Below are 24166 nucleotides of genomic sequence, written 5' to 3'. Positions count from 1 at the left end.
ACTCTAAATTGGCTTCCAAATTACCAGTCTGCCATAATGGCCTCATTTATAAAGTGCTTCAGAGATGGTTATTTGTCCAACAGGTTCTGCCATCAGTGCCCAGGAGTGTTGAAGCTATTTAAGAGTAAATGTTCGGTACTTCCTTACCTGCCTAACCAGGGCCCTTCTTGCCCGAATGCCTTATTTGTTCAGATGACCAAATCTGAGCTTTTTCCGTTTAAAAATTATTGAGGCCATTGTGGTCCTGAGAACAATCAAAACCTTTATACCTATATTCTTTGTTTGTGTCCATGCCCTGATCTATGCCTTGCCACAATTTGATCACAAACATCCTCAAAAAGCACATTAGACTTCATGGCTTGATTTTAGTCCTGACAGTGCAGTGTAAATTGTGGGTGTTTATGGACCCATTTTCTCACTATGAACCCATTTTATCACTATGACTAATCAGATTAAATAGCAAAAGGAAGATTCTACTTCTAGATACATCTCAAATATAATTAAAGCAAACAGAATGGATTTCAGTTTGTGATTCACATGATAAACATGTTTTCACTTTGTTATTATGGTGGATTAAGTGCAGATTAAAGGTAGAAATGGCAATTATATTAACATCAAAATTAAATACACAACACAGTAAGGTGTGCAAAAAGTCAAGTGGTCCTTACACTTGGTAAGTTGAGACATTTTGTAAAATAAGAATCCGTGATTTGTTTATTCTGTTGAAACTTTCAACAAAAGTACAGAAAGGATATATGTGTTCACATATGTTTCATTCTTTAAACACACTCAAAATGAATTGGGACATGGGCAAGAGTAAAAAATGTATACAATAATTTAATATATGAAACTGTAAAAAGACATCCTGTAAAGATTGGCAGGAGGCTTATTTGTGACAGGTATCTTATTTTACCTACTGTGTGGTTGTGCATTTTACTGGGGGCCTATTGCTGAAGCCTTTATGAGTTTTCTGACAGGGGGGCCAGCTGGAGGGCAGCATAGATTTAAGTCTCTGTAGGGCGCTTTGCTTTAAGTATCCTTTTTTGTAATCAACAATAACAATTGATAAAATTGAGGGTATCTGAATTGGGTAACAAAGGAAAGTCTCCGTCTTTGCAAAGAATGACAGGTACTCTAGAAAAACTTCTATGCAGGACAAGGCCTGTAACAGGCCCACCTGCTGTGGAGATTGGCAGCTGGGCATGGTTACAGAATCATATCCTCCTGCCATGTATAGCTGACAGAGGGAGCATGAAGGTGCAGATGACTGGCATGTTGGTTCCTCATAACCCTCTTAAGCTTTAATTCACTCCAGATTTTTCACAATTTCTTCCACATAGATTTGCTTAGATGCCGGCACATTTTTTTATCTTTTCCTGGGAACTAATCCAGCATCATGGCACTTTTCGGCTGTGACAACAGAACTGCCATGGATAAGCGAACTGCCCTAGAGGCGGTGCTCTGAGCAGCCTGCCATACTGTGACAACTTTTTTCTAATGTGATGCAGGAATCCAATTATGAATGTGTTTATATTCATACACCAGTTGATCAGTGAAAACATGGGTAAGTTTTAAGAAAATTAATAAATCCCAAATCTTAATTTTATTGCATTTTACAAAATGTCTCAGTTGTCTCAAATGTCTAATGTCTCAACTCAGAAATGGGGTTTGTAAACATACACGGGATAAAAGTATCAGGACACTCCTTCTAATTATTGGATTCATCTGTTTCAGCCTCATTAGTTGCTAATAGATATAATAAATCAATTATATAAAGGAAATTATAAGCTTCCAATCTTGCAGCAACAGTTTCTACTTGCAGTAGGCCATTTCCTGTCCTAGCAACACAAGAATGGACTTTGAAATTAACTGGAACATCAATTGAGGCTTCGTTGACCAACGAAGTTCAAGGTCGTGTGAGAAGCTTGCACAAGAGTGGCTGTTGTTATAGATTTTGGTTTTAAAATAAAATGTGCAGGTGTCCAAATACTTTTAACCATATAGTGTATGGATGTTAAAACATTGATTTAAGAGAAACCCCACCTGTATTTAGTGGTGGCAAATGTAAGCTTAGTTTGTTAGCTGTTAACTGGCTGTTTTGCTATTAAAAAAGCTAAAGCACTAAATGTGTGAAACAACTTAATTTGTGACCAAATACAGGGCAATGAATCAAGGATTAAGGGCCTTGTTCCAGGTTGGTGGTGCAGTCGTGGATCTTCTGATCATTAGTCCATTACCAAAACTGCTGAGCTTTATTTAAGTCTTGTTTGATAATATTACAATCTGTCGATATATTCTACAAAAAGATGCATTTATTATCGTAATGTTAGGGCAAGGTTTAATACCAGCTAATTGCTGGTGCATTAACCTGCACTGAATACAGGTCAACTTACTTTATTCTTAATGAGATGTTTATCATGAGCACAATGCTAGCTGGTAGATAGTGAGTTACCTAATTAATTGTGAAAAAATAGCTTGCACTTTACACAGGTTTTATCAGGTTAACTGTTTTGTGCAATGCCATCTTGCCAACAGTGCTAGACAGTCTGGGAAATGTCAGGAATAGGTACCACATATAATAACACCAACAACATGTCATGTTTCATTATTAAACAATATTTTTGGGCTAGACTGATAATTACAAGGATATTTTAGTGCATGGAATGTTCTTTGCAACAATTGTATCTAATCACTAAGTTGAGGTAAGGGGTATTTAAAAAATAAACTCGACTCTTAGAAAAAATGGGTGCACACAGGGAGGGATGGACACTGTGCCGTTTTAAATACGATGTAGGACTGATACAAGACTTTTCTTTAGGCACATTCATACCAGCAAATCTGGAAGCATTAAAAGGGTTTTATGGTGCAAAACCAAAAAATAAATAGAGGTTTTGGTGAACCTTGTGACAGAAATGCACACAAATGTGAGAATGGCATGACGGATAAATAAATAAAAAAACAACATGAATGCCAGTATGTATACATATACACTTAATTTTGTCATAATATAGGCAAGTTACTAAAGTGCTACAGGCTAATTTCACAAGCAACCACATGGATTGGGCCCAACGAAAAATCTGATATGATTCGAGTACTTTTACGTATTACTCAGACGATACCGTCGGATATCAGTTACCTTTAAGTCTTTGGCAATGTCAGTTCCAACCCAGCTTGAACATAAAACACCACAGGTCATGCTTATCCTAGGACAATTCATGCATGCTCCATCTGAGTACTGGTAAAATAGATGATATCACTGTGCTCCTAATTCTGCAAGAACTAATTATTGTACAATCTCACATGATTGACATAGTCAAAAACGACCATGCTACAAATGCAGTTATTATGAAGTTCAGAAAGATGTAAATGGTAAATAAACAAGGGTACATGTGATGAGCAAAGGCAGGTCATTCTACATTGCACATAAAGAGTTGCATAATTGTTACACTACGGTTTGTGTTTAAAGTTCCAAACAAAGTACTTTTAAAAATCTGGAATGCTTGATGATTTGTTGCATTTTTCCCTTTTTTTTTTGTTTTGTTTTCCTCTTTTGTCAAAAAGCACAAAGGAAAAAATATTGGAAAGAAAGGCAGCTTGTGCAACTTCATTTTATTCCCTCAAGTTACCGTAAATCATATCTAGTCTGTATTCCAGGGTTTCATAAGATGACACAATGCACATAGGATGAGAACTAGATCTAGGTCAAGTGTCATGCTTTTTTCGTGGTTTGGTCATCAAAGTCCCATGGGCCTACATCTGCCTTTTTGGCACTGCCAGGAATTGCTCTGCTGGAATTTGGACTTTTCTGCTTCGGTATAGATGAACCAGTTTTTGTAGTCGATTCTTTAGTTGCTGATTCTTCAAAGTCCCATGGACATATTTCAGCTTGTTTGCTTTTCCCTTTTGCAGTACTTGGACTCTTCTGTTTCTCTACCATCCCCATCTCTTGACTACTATCCACATCCCAAGGACAAATCTCTGCCATTGCGGCTTGGCTGAGAGGTCTTTCTGTGGTTTTACCTAAAGTTGGCTTGTCCTTGCTCTTTATTTTGGTTCTCTCATCATCTGTACCCTTGGTCTTCTCTATTTCCTTTGGAAATATTCTCCCAGGAGTTGCCCCCATTATTGTAGCAGGAGCCTCTTTCATTTTAGTAACCTGAGATCGGCTGGGCATCTTTTCAGAAGTGGGACTTGTTGGTTCGTGATCCCATGGACAGATGTCTGCTTTTGAAGGAGCCTTCTGGGAGCTGCCTAAAGGTTTGTAAGGCAGCAGTTCTTTTGATTTGCTCTTCGCATTAGTACTTCCTCTGTCCTTTGCTTCTGTTTTGTCTTTGACCTCAGTGGTTTTTAACCTGCTCTGATCTGAGTCTTTCAATTTTGTTGGCAGTTCCTCAAAGTCCCATGGACAGACTTCTGCTCCTTGAGTTGCCTGTGTTCTGGATTGAGCAGGGTGGCTGTGGGAATTTGGTTTTAAAGCCTCAGTCTGATTTTGGCTTTCTTTACTTTTTCCTTCTACTCTATCCATCTGCTTCTGGACAGGTCGTCGGGTCGAAGATGGTGACTGATCCAAGCCTTTATGTTTCTGCTGCTGTTGTTTGCCAACCTTGGTGCTGTTGCTTTGGATTGTAGTTGGTTTCTCAGCAGAAATTGACACGTGTTTTTGGACCTTGTTTTCTGAGGGAGTGGGCAAATCCTCTAGCTCCCAAGGGCATACCTCAGAAATGTTGAACCCATCTTTGCTTTTTGCTGGCTCAGAGCAGATAGATGGTTGGCTCCCACTATTCTGACGTTTCATTATTCCAGTTTTAGCAGCAGTTTGCTTATATTCAACAGACTGGCTAACTATCATCTTCATATACCCCTCTTTTTCTTCATTCTCAACAGGGCTTTTGTCTTCTTTGTTCTTTTGTTGAGTTTTCTTGTTGGGATCTTCTACACACTGAGTCTTTCCAAGACCCAGTGTTCTTTCTTTGGCACTGGCAATGACACTAAGAGATTTCTGCAACATGGAAGTCCTTGGGTGGAGAGGTTTCTTTTCAGCAGTTAAATTGTGAGCACTGGCTGACTTGCACACCAAGGGAACTGATTCAGTTGACTCACTGGCTGCATCAATCTTTTCAGAAGACTCTTTTTTGACCAGTTTCTTTTCCAATGATTCAAGAAGAGATCCCTCTGTGGTGGACACTTCCATTTTGTCAGTTGCTGAGTTACTTAAATCCTCGCTCTTGTCTCGGACATGGTCATAACTGCTATGTGACTTCTTTAGGGAAAAAACCTTGTTCTTTAGGGACTCCTCTTTGACAGGTTTGGCTGAATGAGATGCCTCAAAAGTATTCTTTCTCAGTACACATATGCTGTTGCGGTTGCTTGCATGCTCACCCAGCTCCTTGTCATCACGGCTATACTGGCGACCCATGGTCTCTGGGATTTCAGTAATGCGTCTCATAAGGGAGCGTCCCAGACCTTTTTTGGAACTGCGCTTCTTTTGCAGGTGGGGGTTGTTGGCTAACATCTTTTTCCTTTTATAGATTTCAAGCTGGGAATAGAGCTTTTTTAGCTCCTCCTGTAAATAATTAAAATACAAGAGAACTGTAAGCAAACTTAAAGCAGCAAAGTGTTCAGGATCTAAGAGGGTCAAAATGGATAACACGAATAAGCAGACATTCTACTGCACAAAAACATGCAATGTAAGTTAATGTTTGCGACTACAGACAGAGCCACAAAGATGTTTGAACATTATGACATGCTTTTTGACAGTGACCAAAAACAGGACGGTCTGGAACAGTATTAAGTATACATTTTGTGTGTTCTATTCTTAGATCTGAAAAAAGTCTCAAAAGAATTTTGATGCATTTTATGTAACCCACTGAGTATTTGACAAAGCAGAGACCCCATTAAAACCACTTTGCAAACTGCACTTGGCACTGAATCACTAGTTTAAGGTTGTAGTGAGAGACTTTTTCAGCTCTAACAAAGAAACAAAAACCTCTGCTCACATTGGTACATTTTTCCCAATGACTGTCGTAAGATCTTACGCCACAGCCATTTATAGAACTGAGCTGGCCCATTTCGTCTGGTGTCTGCAATAAAAAACTGCCATGGCTCAGTAAATTTATCAATGATACGACAAACAGATTATGGCAGTGTATTAAACAAGAATATGAAAAGGTAGTGAAATAGAGCAGAATAAAACAAAAGCAAACTGACCCGAATGTCCTCTGGATCCAGGCTGTGCTCACTCCATGCAGAGGTAATGCTGCTGTTTAAGTATGAACCTGATCGCCCCATGTCCAACTCATCCTCATAGGCCTCTGTCGCTATGTCATCCCTCAGGTGTGTTCCCGCAAACAGGAACTGTAGGACACATATGGGAATGTATGCAACTGTTTATATTGATACCATAAAGCAGAAGTTTTTAACATTTTATAGCAAAGCCAGTCTTGTGAGCCATGCAAATGTATTAATATAGGAGTAAAATTTCTATATCATATAAATGCAAATGGCCCATGGCTGCAGTTAGAAAACACCTTGCTTAAACAAATGGCAATGTCCATGAATTAAACTTGATCAGGCCTATTAACCCACCACACAACAGCTAATTATTACATAAATAATAATTATACAAAATAGTTATACAACATTAATTTACATTTAAACTATAAGTTAATATTTCGCTGTCATGTTTGAAAAGTTAATAGTCAAAGCTACATGTTTAATTTCTACTCATTTTCTTTCAAATGTTATAACAGGACTAGACATCTATTTAACTTGTTAAACAACTTGTTACATACATACACCAGCATCTAATGTTTACATGTATATAGACATTCCTGTGAATTTTTTTAGCTTGTTTTTTATACTTTGTCAGTGGATGTTGTATGTATGTAACAAGTTGTTTGTCTGATGTGAGCTGTTGTAATTTCCTGCAAAGAATCAATAAAGTATCTATCTATCGATCTATCTATTGATCGATCTATCTGTCTGTCTGTCTGTCTGTCTATTTGTCTGTCTGTCTATTTGTCTGTCTATCTATCTATCTGTCTGTCTGTCGGTCTGTCTATTTGTCTGTCTATCTATCTATCGGTCGGTCTGTCTGTCTGTCTGTCTGTCTGTCTGTCTGTCTGTCTGTCTGTCTGTCTGTCTATTTGTCTATCTATCTGTCTGTCCGTCTGTCTATTTGTCTAGCTATCTGTCTATCTATCTGTCTGTTTGTCTGTCTGTCTATTTGTCTGTCTGTCTATCTATCTGTCTGTCTGTCTGTCTGTCTGTCTGTCTGTCTGTCTATCTGTCTGTCTGTCTATTTGTCTGTCTGTGTGTCTGTCTGTCTGTCTATCTATCTGTCTGTCTGTCTGTCTGTCTGTCTATCTATTTAAAAAGCTGAAAATAAATCATATATTAAAAAACATATATTAAAGAGACGCAGTCTCGGTCCCCCTACCAGCAAAGTTAAATAGCCATAGGCAAGAAATCTGACCACTTAGACAACACAATCAAGAAGACAAACCAGTTTATTTTTTAAAAAGTGCAGTTTACCTTTGGAATGAGTAAAAGGCCCAAAGTTACTGTCACTGTTAAATGTGTGTGGGCAAAGAACAGCATAAGCATCCAATCAGGGTGCAGCTCAGATGCAAGAGTAAATCTGCAAATAATTATAGAAAAAAATTGTCATACACTATATACATTATATGACAAAAAGTATGTAGACAACTGCTTGTATTGTATGATTGCTTTGGACAGACATTTCATTGTCCCGGATTCTGTATTCTGTTTACAATGGATGTCCATTGTAAAAAGTGCTGTACAAATAAATTTGACTTGACTTGACATTTCAGACTAATAAGTAAGATTGTAGATTGTAGGTATTGGGGCTGTGCTCAGGTGAATAATATCCCTGTTCTGAGTATCAGCATTTTGTAGGCACTAAAACTCTCAAGTGCTGCAGCTGCTTGAAGACAAAAACAGGATCCACTTAGTTTATATTAAGGTGAGTTTGCTATATTTTATTCCTGCTATACTTGCCAACATATATTTCTGGAAGTACCAATGCACAGAGTAATTTACTGTAATAACACCTGACGTATGGGTGACAGGGACTGGTGCGATTCTTTCTCCCAGTGCCCACCTATGCCTTTATATGTGACTGTCATTTTTTTCTGACGAACCCTTTATTCATCCTGATTAAATTTGCAGTGGGACTGGTGACACTGGTGCTCAATGTGGAATACATCCTGGACAGGGGGCAACACAAAAATTCCTTATACATTTCCAGGAGCATTTTAAAGCCTACAATCCATATATTGCTTTTTTGGGAGGTGGGCTGTGCACTGTAGTACATGAAGACTCAGGAAAAAATTTGAAATTCATATTGTGACAAAGTAGACAAAATGCAGATGAATATAATCTAGGTCTAATGTAATGGCTAAATTTGTCATATGTACATACACAGTACAATGCAAATGTTTTTTCACATATGCCAGCTTGTTAGGAAGCTGTGGTCGGAGCACAGTTATTGTACAGTGCCCCTGGAACAGAGGGGGCTAATGGCCTTGCTTAATGGCCCAACAGTAGCTACATCACAGAGCAGGGACTTCAAACCACAAACTTCCAAATGAAAGCTGAACTCTACCCATTGTGCTACCACTGCCCCCTAAATGAGGATCATCAGAAATAAAAATCAAGTGCAGATCATTTAGACCCACATTTCTGTACCACTATGCTTCCCACATGCTTTTTTGGAACATAAAATATATAGCAGTTTGGCCAAACAACAATTGCCTAATTTAAGGATTTCTAACTCATTTTTCTTACTATTGTCAATCCCCAATTCTGTTCAACAGATCAAAGTTTTATAGAAACTTGAACATGACTGGCATCTGACTGGCATCTTAAGCTGCACAATGCTTTGCAGGTAAGACCAAAGCGAACTCCACTGCATTCTGACACCATCCACACTTGGCAAGCTGCTGACAAATCTCTGCAATAGGTGAAAGTTTAGTTTAGAAGATCTGCCTCAGATATACTTTCACTATTCAGCAAGAATCCATATACAGCCTGCCTGGTATGCTGCACTCCTAAAATGCTGCAGCGGAGATGCTGCAGGGGTAGGAGTAAGGAAAAAAGGCTTTCTACGAACTCTGCTTCCTTGTAAACATGTTCACCCTTTACTTTTTAGTGGGCACTGGCTGAGTTTGCTAAAGATATCAGAAGCCTTATCCAATACATTTCAGCAGTTTTCTTCCCTTTACCACGGAAGGCTGAGAATATCAACAACCCTGCTTATGGGCTTATTCTACTGGCTTAATTTGTGCATGACAATTTTTGTTCACTGTGAAACTCCTGTGCCAGCTGAACAGAAAATAGAAATTCCAACATATTTTTATAATTATTAAGGTTCAAATTCTCATGGTTCCTTTGATATCACATTTGCTTTCCTTTAATACCATATTTGTAAATAATGCAAATTAGCTCAAAATCTAAGTGGGGTAAAATCTACATACTTAGATCAAAATCTAAGTATGTCATATAGGGTAAAAGACATGGACCTTGAATTTTATAGATAATGAATAGTTAAGGGCCAAGGACTGATCCCTGAGAAACACAATATTTAGCAGCACTAATGACAGAATGATGCTTACCAAGAGCAACAAGGTGAAATCTATTTGAAGAGATGTAGAATATAAACCAGTGTTAGTAACGTCAATATACTGTACATACACTGTAAATAAGCATGTTACTGATGCCCCAGGATTTTAAGCTAGTCATGCTGTTTGGGAAAATAGCTCCAGGTTGGCAGAAAACATAGTGAAACTGCATGCAGTATTCCTTAAGTTGGGACTCCCACCAAACTTAGATTAAGACGTTAATCAGAACAGAACTTCAACCTGTTCCATTTCATGTATTTGTGTTATTATGGGCGATATAACCCGATACACAGAAATACCTAAGTTTAGAACTTGTAAAGGGGCTGCCTCAGCACTTTGCATCCATGGAAAAGGTTCAAAAAGATCATTATTAATCAAATAAAGACTACTTGAAAGGCTACAACCTTTTCTAACAGCTTGTCTAAACAGGGCAAGATTAGAAATTGGCTTTAGGGTTCAAGGGTTCTTGAGAATGGAAACCTTAAGCAACAGACGAGTTAAGGAAATAATAGATAGGGTAAAAGATAACTGAAAGACATGTCTTAGGAAGTGAGATGGGGCAGGATTAAGCTGACAGGTAGATGCATTTTATTTGGCAATTAACTCAATTAAAACAGACAGAGATTCGACAGCTGGGTTAAGAGGAATGTTACTATAAACAGGCATTGTGGAGGTTGTGGAAAAATGTTGGTAGATTTTACTAATTTGTCTGTGAAAAATGACTTTACACTGGTCAACAGTGCAAGGAGGAGTAGCAGAAGGAGAGTGAAGAAGTTTGTTGTTAGTAGAGAAAAAGTATTTTAGTCTTATATCCAGTACCACTAATGACAGATGAAATATATAGCAAACGGGCAGCATTTAAAGCAGCTCTATATCTGGGTATATGACAGAGAGGATCTGTGCCAATGTAGGTACTTGTATCCACATTTGAAAGATTTCCATGAAATATGCAGTTATATGACATTAACATTGTTTGAGTCTGGTTCTGTAAACACATTATATAAAATCATGATTCATGACTTCTGCTTCAGCGCTCCATACCAAACTGAAAGCTGCGCTAAATTTGCTGTGATTAGTGTCCTACACTATATCATGTTTAGTCACTATCAATTAGTCCGCCTATAAACAAAAGGCAGATGTGTCTAAACCAAAAGCACCAAGCAAAAGCTGACAGCCCATTACAACATAACAAATTCCTGAAATATAAAAAACAATTGATGCTTTTTATGTAGCATGTAGCACTTAACATAAATAACTGCACACAGTAGTTCTACTTCAGATAGTTTATTAGCATGTTCTTTACCAGTCTGTTAGCTTAGAGGTATCATAAGAACTAAAATAAGTAATTAGATTTCACCTATATTTATTTCAATAAGAGTCTGTAGTATGTAGACACCACTTCCAATTAATACATTTTTCAGCCTAATCTATTGTTAAAACTATCAGTCATGTCAATCAAAGTCAATCATATATATATGCTTCCAACTTATATTCCAACAGTTTAGGGAAGTACTCCATGCACAAAACATGGTTTAAGAAGACACTTCGACCAGTTTAGTATGGAGGAATCCCACTGACCTGAACAGACACCTGACCTCAACCCCCACTTAATATTTTTGGGATGAATGTGACCTTCTTGCCCAACATCAGTGCTAGACCTTAGAAATGTTCATTTATTAAAATGGGCACAGATTCTCACAGACACACTCAAAATTCTTGTCTCAAAATTCACAATTGAGTGGGGTTGGGTGTATGATGTAGATGCATATTGTTTTAAAATATGGTGTCCAACTAGCTTATGGTCAGGTGTCCACATACTTTTGGCAATATAATGAATGATTCATATTCTGGTTCCTTATACATTTTTTGCTAAAATACATTCAAGCTGAGGTCCTGGACTGCATGATGTCATGTGACTCACTGAACTGAAAATGCTAACTGGCTGATGGCAATGTACAGGTTCTATTGTCTTACAAGCACGACAAAACCAAACATAATACTTAAAGGTGCTTTGAAATGATTGTAAAAGTGGTAGCCTAGTGGGGCAACGGTAGCCTAGTGGGTAGGGCTTTGGGCTATAAACTAAAAGGTTAAGAGTTCGAATCCCAGCTCTGCCATGCAGCCTCTGTTGGGCCCTCAAGCAAGGCCCTTAACCCTCTCAGCGTCTAACAAGCTGGGCTATGCGAAGAAAAAAAATTGTAGTACTGTACATCTGTATATGTATATATGACTATGACTTTATGATTTATATATTGTTAGGATACTACTGAAACCATTAGCATTACACATATTCATCATTGATTTAGAGAAATTATTTTGTCTTACTAACTGCTTCATCCTGTTCTGGGTTACCGTGGGTCTAATGCCGATCGAAAACACTGAGTGCAAGGAAGTCTTTTTTAAGTGAATTACCTGATTATATGAAATATAGCAGAGATGATGAGCTCGTTGTGCACTGCTATAGCCATATAGCGTGGTTCATGGAAGGCAGAAGGTACCGTCCTTACAGCATAGCACAGATACACGCTCCACATCAGGAACAGGAACTCAGCTGTAGGTGGAGAAAAGCACAAAAGCAAATGCTGTTTAAACTGGCTGTATTCTTTGGGTACTGCCTGGGCTGATTTTTCCCCCTGACATTTACCTGACATTTTTATTCCTTTAAAAGCACAAGTGATATTGCTATTTATAGATCCATTCCATTGTTGCACTTTATTGTGTTGTGGATTGGATTTTAAATGGTTAGAACTGCCATTTCTGCCAGCAAGCTATGCTAAATCACATAGAATTACAAATTAAAAGCATGTATTTAAAACAATAAAACATAATTTATTTAATAAAGTCATGACATCTCTTACAAAGACATTCAGAGCCATTTAGAATTGTGGTCTGGTGCATCCTGATTGCTTTAATTATCCTTGAGGTGTGTCTAGAATGCAACTGAAGTTCACCTGTTGCTTTGAATTGGCAAGCCTGGATGTTCCACAATGTAAATTCCATGGTCAGAACAAAAACCAAACCATGAAATCGAAATAACTGTCATCAGTGGATTAAACTGTGGCAAGCAGCAGATCAGGGCAAAATATAAAAAACAATATCTAAGGTCTTACAGTGGCCTTAATAAGTTTAAAATAAAGGTGCTCAGGTGACGCAGCGGTAAAACACGCTAGCACACCAGAGCTGACATTTCGAACTCGTCGGTTCAAAACTCAGCTCTGGCTGGGCGCCTACACGAACAATGACTGGCTGTTTTCTTAGGGGGGTGCCGGACAGGACCTCATAACTGATGCAATTACGACTTCTGCTGGCTGATTGATAGCGCCTGCACGAGGAAGTCAAGAGATAATGAGGATCAGGGTGTGTCTCTCCATACACAAAGATAATCCGCATATGAACATGCTTTGTGAGGGTGAAAAAGATGCAGTCGGCTATTGCACACGTGTCGGAGGGGGCGTGTATCAGTCTCAGCTGTCCTCAACCAGGGTGGGGATTAACATCAGTGAAGAAAGCGTAATGCAGTCGGGTAATTGGATGCGACCAGACTGGGAGGAAAACAGGAAAAACACATAAAAAAAATAAAATAATATATACCAAAACTGTTGCCACAAAGGTGGGAGCATATGTCCCTGGAATGTCACTTCAGCACAATTTACCACCACACCACCCGAGGACACAGTTGGCAGCATATAATTTATTAAAAAATATTTTTTGTTAATCATAAGAAGTAGGGCACCCTTTGTTTTAGAACACTTTTACTTGTCTCTATTTGAATGCTCCTGAATAGTTTGACATTTAAAGCCATAACTTTTGATACAGATAACCTAATAAAAACTCACTTAATACTGTATCCTGCACAGATTGGTACTTCTTACCTACTGCCATCATGTAATCCCAGCGGTCCAGCAAACACATGCTAAACTGCAGGCCATCTGGTGTCAAGCCCACAGTGATAAGTGCCAGGTGCCAGTCTGGGTTCTGGCACACAGCCGACGTCCATGCTACCAGAAACCACAGCACGATCAGAAGAATAATGCATAAAAGGCACAGTACTTTCCAGCTGGTCATGTATGGAATCCGCTGAGCAGTGCGAGACAAAAAAATCTTTAGAACCCTGCAGAGAAATGACAAGGAATTATAAGGGCATGAAAACAACAGCAAACCCAGATGGGATCCAACATAATGTTGGGTTCTCTTGAGTCAAGTCAAATTTATTTGTATAGTGCTTTTTACAACTGGCATTGTCTCAAAGCAACATTACAGATTCAAAGACCAAACACCGGCGAGTGAAAATATTACAGGGAAGAAACCTTAAGAGGAACCAGACTCAATAGGACCCATCCTTCTTAGGTGGCCTAGAGGATAACTAAGTTCATTAAAATTTGATTAAATAGACTAGATGTGTATAAATAAAATGATTTCTAACTAAAGAGATACAGAATTAAATTTATTTCAAATGAAATAATTAATCATAAAATCAAAAATGAATTGCAGATTAGCATAAGACTCCAGCAACCCTAATTATTACAGCTTATGCTTAGTTCACACTACACGTTTTCTGCTCTGATTTTCTCATTGACAGAAAATCGGCTCTCAATCGTTATGTGTGAACTGTTCAACGACTCAATTTGAGTGGCTCGCCGAGCACTCGCAGATCGCTCTCAGACTCAAGAAAAATAACCAGCATTGTAAACATCTGGACCTGTCGGTGACTCAAAATCATGCAGTGTGAAAGGTGTTGTGATCAGGTTGTAATTGTTATAAACGCAAGATACAGAAGGGAAACACTGGTGAAGGAGTTTTAAATGTGTGGGGCACGGGTATAATATACGTAGTTTCTATCAGAATACGTCGGCACACACACAAGCTTTACAGTATTTGTGAATTATCGCCCACGGCAATTCATAATACCAACGCTGCATTGCAACTCTCTCTACATATCAGCTCTCAAACAACTTTGATCGCTAGATTCTTGCCGACAGGCATTTTTGGACATGGTATCATTAAACCCCTCGTCACTTCTCGCGTGTGTTTTCGTGACAAAACGTACTTTTGGGAGACCATACAGACTCGTCAGGCGAGATTCCTTATGGTGATAGATCGTGTAGGTGTGACCCCCTATCGCCGATCATTCTTGTAGTGTGAAAACCACATAAACTTAAAAGACTCCCGATTACAAGAGATCCAGTTGTGTAGTGTGAACTGTACAGCAACCGGAACAACTTGAAAGTTGTGTAGTGTGAACTTGGCATTAACTGACTGCAAAAACTAGTTTGCAAAAACTAATCAAACACCTGAGTAAATATGAATTTAATATCAAAAGCATTTTACTGCCAGTTGTACTGTGTATAACTATGTATGTGACAAATAAACCTTGATTTGATTTGATTTGATTTGAATTTGTTTTAATCTGTTCTTGAAGGTTGAGACTGTAAGTAGCCCTGCACCGTGTAAACTCTCTGGGTTGTAGTGCTCAGTAAGTTCACTAAGATATTGTAAAGCCAGGCCATGTAGGGCTTTGTAGCTTATTAAAAGGATTTTGTACTTAATGAGTACAAAGATGGTAGAATAGGACTAATAGGATAAGCATTTGAGCTGCTGCATTTAGACACGATGTACAATGACATCTATAATTAAGGCTGTCTTGGTAGACGGTTTATTTGCTGACTGCACTTTTAATTCATTTACCTACATTTAAACATATACGCAGTGTTCTACTTCTTTATGTAGTGAAATAAACTTCTGAGAAGTGCAAGTAAATTACCTGCACAAACAAAGAAAAAAACAAGCATAAACCAGTGTAAAGCTGAGACAACTAAGGCCAGATCAGCTGACTACTGGGGTTGCTTTAGCTTGGTCTTTCAAAAAGTTTGCTTTGGGCTGGCCTAGTGGGAAATAACAGGGTGACAATCACAGGGTTTACAGAAACAGAGCTGACAGTACAGTGGGGCCCAAAAGTATTTAGTCAGCCACTGATTGTGCAGGTTCTCCTACTTAGAAAGATGAGAGAGGTCTGTAATTTTCATCATAGGTACACTTCAACTATGAGAGACAAAATGAGAAAAAAAATCCAGGAAATCACATTGTAGGATTTTTAAAGAATTTATTTGTAAATTATGGTGGAAAATAAGAATTTGGTCACCCACAAACAAGCAAGATTTCTGGCTCTCACAGACCTGTAACTTCTTCGTTAAGAAGCTCTTCTGTCCTCCACTCGTTACCTGTATTAATGTCACCTGTTTGACCTCGTTATCTGTATAAAAGACTCCTGTCCACAGCCTCAAACCGTCAGACTCCAAACTCAACCATGGCCAAGACCAAAGAGCTGTCGAAGGACACCAGGAAGAAAATTGTAGACCTGCACCAGGCTGGGAAGAGTGAATCTACAATAGGCAAGCAGGTTGGTGTGAATAAATCAACTGTGGGAGCAATTGTAAGAAAATGGAAGACATACAAGACCATTGATAATCTTTCTCGATCTGGGGCCCCACGCAAGATCTCATCCCATGGAGTCAAAATGATCATGAGAACGGTGAGCAAAAATCCCAGAACTACACGGAGGGACCTGATGAATGACCTGCAGAGAGCTGGGACCAAAGTAACAAAGGCTACCATCAGTAACACACTACGCCGAGAGGGACTCAAATCCTGCAATGCCAGGTGTGTCCCCCTGCTTAAGCCAGTACATGTCCAGGCCCATCTGAAGTTTGCCAGAGAGCATATGGATGATCCAGAAGAGGATTGGGAGAATATCATGTGGTCAGATGAAACCAAAATGGAACTTTTTGGTAAAAACTCAACTCGTCGTGTTTGGAGGAAGAAGAATGCTGAATTGCATCCCAAGAACACCATACCTACTGTGAAGCATGGGGGTGGAAACATCATTTTCTGCAAAGGGGACAGGACGACTGATCCGTGTTAAGGGAAGAATGAACGGGGCCATGTATCATGAGATTTTAAGCCAAAACCTCCTTCCATCAGTGAGAGCATTGAAGATGGAACGTGGCTGGGTCTTCCAGCATGACAATGATCCCAAACACACCGCTCGGGCAACGAAGGAGTGGCTCCGTAAAAAGCATTTCAAGGTCCTGGAGTGGCCTAGCCAGTCTCCAGACCTCAACCCCATAGAAAATTTGTGGAGGGCGTTGAAAGTCCGTGTTGCCCAGCGACAGCCCCAAAACATCACTGCTCTAGAGGAGATCTGCATGGAGGAATGGGCCAAAATACCAGCTACAGTGTGTGCAAACCTGGTGAAGACTTACAGGAAACGTTTGACCTCTGTCATTGCCAACAAAGGTTATGTTACAAAGTATTGAGTTGAACTTTTGTTATTGACCAAATACTTATTTTCCACCATAATTTACAAATAAATTCTTGTGATTTCCTGGATTTTTTTTTTCTCATTTTGTCTCTCATAGTTGAAGTGTACCTATGATGAAAATTACAGACCTCTCTCATCTTTCTAAGTAGGAGAACTTGCACAATCAGTGGCTGACTAAATACTTTTTGGCCCCACTGTAACAGAGTTGACATTGCTGGCTTATGAAAACTGGACCAGCACCAACCCCAAATAACATCAGGTATGTAAGTGCCAAATTTGTAAGGTCAGGTACTTCTGGTGTTGGACAAGTGGACAGTATACAAACATGTTGTACATTGTGCAGAGGTAAAAATACCAGAGGAATTGGCAAGCATACACTGGGACATTGCTTAAGTTACAGTGATATAGTGTAACTAATCTGCCTCATGATTACTTGTTTAGCCATAGATATTCGTTATCTTAACTACAGTTTCTCTTAGCTGTGTCTTACTTTCGAAAATTTCTGCAGCACTTCCTCTCTCTTCTTTACGGACATATATTCATAATTCTGATCATTCCTGTTCTTTTCTCTCATACCACCTACTGCAGCATATATTCTGTGCTATTTTATCTAAATATCCATCATTTCTTATCCCTTTTTCCTCTACATTTCAAGAGCTCCTCTTATTTTAAAGGTTTGTACTCGAGGCTTTCCAGGGAACAAGTTGCTTGTCATTTATCTTCTACCTCAGCCGTCTCAACCCTTCGATAAAATGTAATAAATTGTGGCCATTTTGGCCCAAGTACCTACTGTTATTTATTTTCTGGCCCACACTGGTGGTGTGAGTAGTCTTTAAACTACACTCTGGTCCTGCAGAGGAACACGCAGGTCTGAAATGTTTTATAGACCACTGACATTTTAAAGGGAATTAGGAGGAATATCAATGGCAAGTGTTTGTAAAAGCAGAAACCGATCCATTTCTTTGTCAGTTAAGCAGTGCTAGATTGATGTTTTGGGAGAAGAAGGCAGCAACACATTGCAACAACGATCAAAAGATTATTTGATGGGCATTGAAACAACATTATTATTAAGAGCACTTAATTTAATAAAACACTACAAAATAAATAAATATATAAAATGAATAAATTCAGAACAGTTTAAATAAAATTTAGGAAAAAAACATTTCACCTTATCTTTAGTAGTGTGTTCACATACACTATATGGGCACAGGTATTGAGAAACGCCCTGCAAAAGCAAGGTCTATATAGAAGAAAAAGCAAAGCTTGGTTTAAAAAACTCCAGTGGCCTATAGAGAGCCCTGATCTCAGCCACACTGAACAGCTTTGGAATGAACTGTAATGGCTTTCTTGACCAACATCAATGCCCAGCCATAAAAATGTGTCCGTATATACACTGATCAGACATAATATTAAAACCACCTCCTTGTTTTTACACTTACTGTCTATTTTATCAGCTTCACTTACCATATAGAAGCACTTTATAGTTCTACAATTACTGACTGTAGTAACCATCTGTTTACCTACATACTTTTTTAGCCTGGTTTCACCCTGTTCTTCAATGGTCAGGACCCCCACAGGACCACCACAGAGTAGGTATTATTTAGGTAGTGGTGGTGGTGTGTTAGCATGTGTTGTGCTGGTATGAGTGGATCAGACACAGCAGTGCTGCTGGAGTTTTTAAATACTGTGTCCACACAATGTCCACTCTATTAAACACTCCTACCTAGTTGATCCACCTTGTAGATGTAAAATCAGAGAATATGCTCATCTATTGCTGCTGTTTGAGTTGGTCATCTTCTAGACCTTAATCACTGGTCAGAGGACGCTGCCCATGGGGTGCTGTTGGCTGGATATTTTTGGTTGGTGGACTATTCTCAGTCCAGCAGTGACAGTGAGGTGTTTAAATACTCTGTTTGAAAAAAATTGCTGTTTGTTATCCACTCATACCAGCACAACACACACTAACACACCACCACCATGTTAGTGTCACTGCAGTGCTAAGAATAATCCATCACGCAAATAATACCTACTCTGTAGTGGTCCTGTGGGGGTCCTGACCATTGAAGAACAGCATGAAAGGGGGCTAAAAAGCAATGTAGAAAAATTGTAGAACTACAAAGTGCTTCTATATGGTAAGTGGAGCAGATAAAATGGACAGTGAGTGTAGAAACAAGGAGGTGGTTTTAATGTTATGGCTGATCAGTGCATATATACCCTTTTCTGAAAAAGGGGTTTGTAAATAACATCCAGGGACACTTTCTTTGTATTGTTCTCTGTATGAATCTCTGTATGGCTTTTACGATTTTGCAAATCACTTAAAATTACAAAATATAGAATAAGTGATGTAATTACCTATATAGTTTGAGCGTGATTGTTCCATACATTGTAGCAAAGCCGAGCATGCGTACCCATCTCAGCAGGATACAGCGAAACACACTGGGCTGGAAGTACAGAACCACCACCTGCAGAAAAAAGGAAAAACATTTACAGTATTTCTTATTAAAACATATCAAAAATACATGTTATAGACATACAGAATATCTATAAAATCTTCTCACGGGGTGGTGCCTTGTCGAGTTGAGAAGTTTTGTGAGCATTAAGAAGCAGAGAGCTATGCTGCTTGAGGTTTTATCTATTATCAGGGTCTTTCAAGGCAGAAGGTCTAAGTAAAGGTGCCAGACTAAACCTACCACCTATATTGGGGAGTTGAAATGTAGAACAATGTTTGAGGCAGAAAGGTAACAACAGCAGTGACTGCATGGAAAAGGGCAATGATAAACACTTTCAGTACTTAACCAGGAAACCTAAATAGATATTAAAAACAGAGTGACTGGGACAGGTCGGTAGGTACTTAACTGCTACTGAGAAACAGCTAAGGATTCCTCTGATTACGGCTTGAGGGTACGAGGCAGCAAGGTCAAAGTTCTCTGGATGCCTTGCTGCTGATGTTAACAAGTGATAAAAGATAAATGAAAGTTGGAAAAACTAAATTATTATTAAAAGATAAAATGTTCGAAGTATGAATCATGGCAAACTGGAAGTTGTGAAAATGTAGATGGATAATCTACACAAAAATATTCCTAGCAATCATACGGCAATTAAGTTAGTGTAACTGACTTTTCTGTGGTGTAGTGTGCTGACAAAGTTTGATGTATGTGTTTATGTATCAAGTGCATTTTGTCCATTTGGGGATTCTATAATCAACAGAGAAGTGTGCTTCTCTACACACATGATCGTGATCCTTTCTGTGCTGCGATAGTTTGTGTACAGTTTATTTCTTTATTTATAAACACAACAAACTCTAAAGATGCTCAGTTACACTAGAAATCAGTTAGACAAAATGTTCAAGATGTCGAAGTGTAAAGCAGCTAAAACACTCAGGTAACTGAGTTTGGAAAACTCCCAACCAATTCTGTAGACGCAGAGAATGGTGTGTCAAAACACGGACGAGAATATTCGGCTTTGAGAGGGAGCTATTAAGGTAGGCTGTGCTGTGTATTGTAGATTCCTATTAATTCTATAATTTAATTTATGAGTGTTATATGATGACTGTCGTAAAATGTGGCACTTTTGTTTAAAAAACCGTGAATCTGTGATATTTTTCAAATGTGGTCTGCGAATTCAGTAGGGAAGTACTAGTGGGAAAACACTCAGTACTACTCAGGGCATAAACAAAGAAGAAATGAAGTGGCTTTCATCATTAGCAAAGATATACCAATCATGGCTTATATTACTGTAAATGATCAACTAATGTTGATCGAATCTATCTTTCATTAATAACTTTAAAGTTCAAACTGAAACTGACAAGACAGCAAAGATGAGCAGGCAAAGATTTGTGATGAAAGACAGGAATGCCAAAGTCAGAAATTAGAAGGAGGGAAATACAGCTGGACAACATGACCTTAGAAAGAGGAATGAGGCTGAAGAATGACTAACTTTTGCGGGTACAATGACTTTTTGACATTCTTTGACATTCTTTAAACAACCAAATTAACCGTTTTACACAAGGATATCAACAAATGGAGAACACCAAAACCAAATCGACTACATTCTATCTTTCAAAAGATAAAAAAGCTACATTTTCTGATTGTAGAACAGACTTCAAACTTCTAATGTAAACATCTAAATAAAGTTAAGAATATAACAATCAAACTATGACTTGGCAAACATGTCACCTGGGCATCACCAAATGGCTTAACAAAACCAAATTAACTACATTCTTTGCAGCAAAAGATGGAAAATTAGTTGTATAGACCTGGGGCTGATTGTAGTACAGATTACTAACTAATAATATGCAAGCTCTCAGTAAAGCTGAGAAAAAGACAAACCATTGGGCTTCCAAAATATTAGCTGGTGAACATACCATATGATCAAGGAAAAAAAAAAATCAGGAACCAATCTTAGATGATACAATAAGAGGACATTAAAGAAGAATCAGAGAAAACCTGGGAAAATGAAAAGTAGAAAGAAAATCAAATTGAATGACCAATTCTGTGCTACCATATATCAATGCTTTCTTCACCTACTTTTTAAATTCCATGCGAGCTAATTGTAATGAAATTTCGTTCTGCATACACTTGTGTATAATGAATGACAATAAAGTTTGTCTAAGTCTAAGTCTAAGATTGCAAAAAAAGATAAGAGAGGCCTAAATCAGGAAGAATACTGTTCTTTTAAGAGACCTTATTTGTGAATTCCAGAGAACTGCAAGGACGAACAAGGACCAAGAGTACAACAACAACATCTGTCAAGACATTTAAGATGAAAACAAATGTAGAAACCAAAAACTGTTTTGCAGTAAATACGTGAGATCAGGAATACATTTCAACCCAAAGTGGTTATGCTAAGGGATGTCCATGGACCAAACAATGATCAAGCAATAATGAAAGGAATACAGGGCTTCAGATGCCAAGACACTTTGTTAATGGCAAATTCAAAAACAATCTACAGTGCTTGAGGTTGACATGTGGCCTTGAAATCACTGCCAAAAAAGAAAGCCATGGGAATCAATAACATTGCAACAGAAATATTTTAAGATTCTGAAGAAGAGTCATTTAAAGTGCTAAACAAATGACACCAGCAAACCTGGAAATCAACTAAATGGCCAGCAGATTGGAAAAGGTCAATTTCCAATTTTAAAGAAAGTAGACAAGAAAGAGTGTGCAAACTGTCAAACAATCTTTCCTCTGACATGCCAGTAAAATTATGCTGAAGATTATTCAACACAGATTAGTGACTTATATAGAAAGAGAACTGTCAGAGATGTGCATGCTGAATTTAGAAAAGGCAGAGGAACAAAAGCTATCACAGATGTATGCTGGATTATGGAAAAAGCAAAGTACATCAAGAAGGACGTCAACATGTCCTCAAAAAGATGAGAATACCAAAACATCTCATCATTCTAATGAGAAATCTGTACACTGATCAATGAACCACAGTCATGACAGAAAATGGACAAACATCCACATTTCTAAATGAGATAGGCAGGGCTCCATTCTGTTACTTTTCCTGTTCAACTGTAATATTAGGACTCAGTACTGGCAGAAAAAACATCAATCTTCAACATCAAACATTAACTTTTTATATACAGATGACACAAAACTCAGAAAGGAAACCAGGAAGACATAAAGATCCCTAGAGGAACATTTAAAGAAGAGAGTGAAAGACTGGACTTCAGCTCAATATAAAGAAGACAAATGTCACAATAACATGAAAGACCACTAACTTTACTATTGATGGAGAAGATGTCGAAGTGATGAACAACTTTTGCTTGTTTGGATCAATTGTTAACAGCAAAGCACCCAGCAGTCAGGAAATACATCACAGCCTGGCACTTGGCAGAAAAAAGAATGAAGGAACTGGAATGATTTTTTTCTTTATACAAAGTTCAGAATCATCCAGACTATGGTCTGGTCTGTGGTTCTATATAAAGTTGTGAAGCTGGACAAAAAAGCAAGAAAAACATCAATGCTTTTGAACTTTGGTGGTGTACCTTGAGTGGCAAAGAAGACAAACTAACTGAACTTCTAACTCAAAACCCAGATAACTCTCTTATTTTAGACACAATATGAGAAGAACCAATTTATTGGAAAATACAAGTTAACTTGGAAAAGTTCAGCCAACAACAAAATGGTTGGATACAATTAGAGGAACGTTGAACAAGTCATTGAGTTGGATCCACCACAACCCTAACCAGGATAAAGTAGTGGTAAACAAAAGTACAATGCTCAGATTAAACTAGAATTTAACACATGGGCAAGAATTTAGCTTCTCAAGTTAAGAAAAGGTTGCATGTATGTTCCCAAGAACACCTAACCCACAGTAAAATATACAAGTAACAGCATCATACTGTGAACCTTCTTCTCTTTAAGCAATACTAAAGTATTACACGTTATCAACGGAAACCTTACTTTCTGTGTTGTGATGTAAGAAAAAAACCTTATTTTAACTTTGTCATTTGTATTTTAGGTACAAACTCTAAAGACATTATGTATGAATTTTAAATGGATATATGGTATGCACTAAAAGAATATAAAATAAATACTTGTTTTGTTTAGTTTAATAGTATTTTTAAATATTTTTTTTCTTTCCATACACCCTTATTTTTTTAACATCTTGCTAAGGCATGGCTGCGAAAGAGGAGGGTACGGGTACTGGCCTGGCCTGCCTATAGTCCTGACCTGTCCCCAATAAAGAATGTGTGGAGAATTTTAAAACAAAAAAATCTGACAATGACAACCTGGTGCTGTTGCACCAGTATCCTTGGTGTTGTCCTGGATAACCAGCTGTCTTTCTCTTTTCATGTAGCCAACATGACAGGATTGTGCCGGTTCCTTCTGTACAACATCAAGAAGACTCGTCCATTTCTCTTCATGGAAGCCACTCAGATTCTTGTCCAGTCACTTGTAATCTCATGACTGGACTACTAAAACCCCCTCCTGGCAGGTGCTCCTATGTCCACTATCAAACCCATGCAAATCCTTCAAAACACTGCCACATCACCCCACTGCTGTGTTTTCTTCACTGGCTTCCCGTAGCTGCTCACATTCAGTTTAAAACACTGATGCTTGCCTACAAAGACCAAAAATTGACCAGCCCCAAGCTACCTTCGAGGTCTAATAAAACCCCACTCCATACCAAACAACCTCTGAGCCACTAGTCTCGCTTGCCTTGATCCTCCACTCAGAACTCGAGGAAGACAAGCATC

At 38.4% G+C, this 24166-nt stretch overlaps 1 protein-coding gene across 1 annotated transcript in view; it reads right to left on the bottom strand.

The window, feature by feature from the left end:
• Window positions 1-3616: 3616 nt before the first annotated feature.
• gpr158a (G protein-coupled receptor 158a) overlaps window positions 3617-24166 on the bottom strand; it is a 128035-nt gene continuing 107485 nt past the window's right edge. Inside the window, exons 6-12 of the mRNA XM_062992017.1 lie at window positions 19312-19421; window positions 13514-13752; window positions 12054-12192; window positions 7534-7639; window positions 6208-6354; window positions 5997-6080; window positions 3617-5563 (exon numbers count right to left, since the gene is read on the bottom strand). Of these exons, the coding sequence (XP_062848087.1) occupies window positions 3710-5563; window positions 5997-6080; window positions 6208-6354; window positions 7534-7639; window positions 12054-12192; window positions 13514-13752; window positions 19312-19421 (2679 nt within the window). The 3' untranslated portion in view covers window positions 3617-3709. The remainder of the gene's footprint in view (window positions 5564-5996; window positions 6081-6207; window positions 6355-7533; window positions 7640-12053; window positions 12193-13513; window positions 13753-19311; window positions 19422-24166) is intronic.

This window comes from Trichomycterus rosablanca, chromosome 3 (assembly GCF_030014385.1).
Source record: "Trichomycterus rosablanca isolate fTriRos1 chromosome 3, fTriRos1.hap1, whole genome shotgun sequence".
Taxonomy (NCBI): domain Eukaryota; kingdom Metazoa; phylum Chordata; class Actinopteri; order Siluriformes; family Trichomycteridae; genus Trichomycterus; species Trichomycterus rosablanca.
This window is presented reverse-complemented; position numbering and strand designations above follow the sequence as displayed.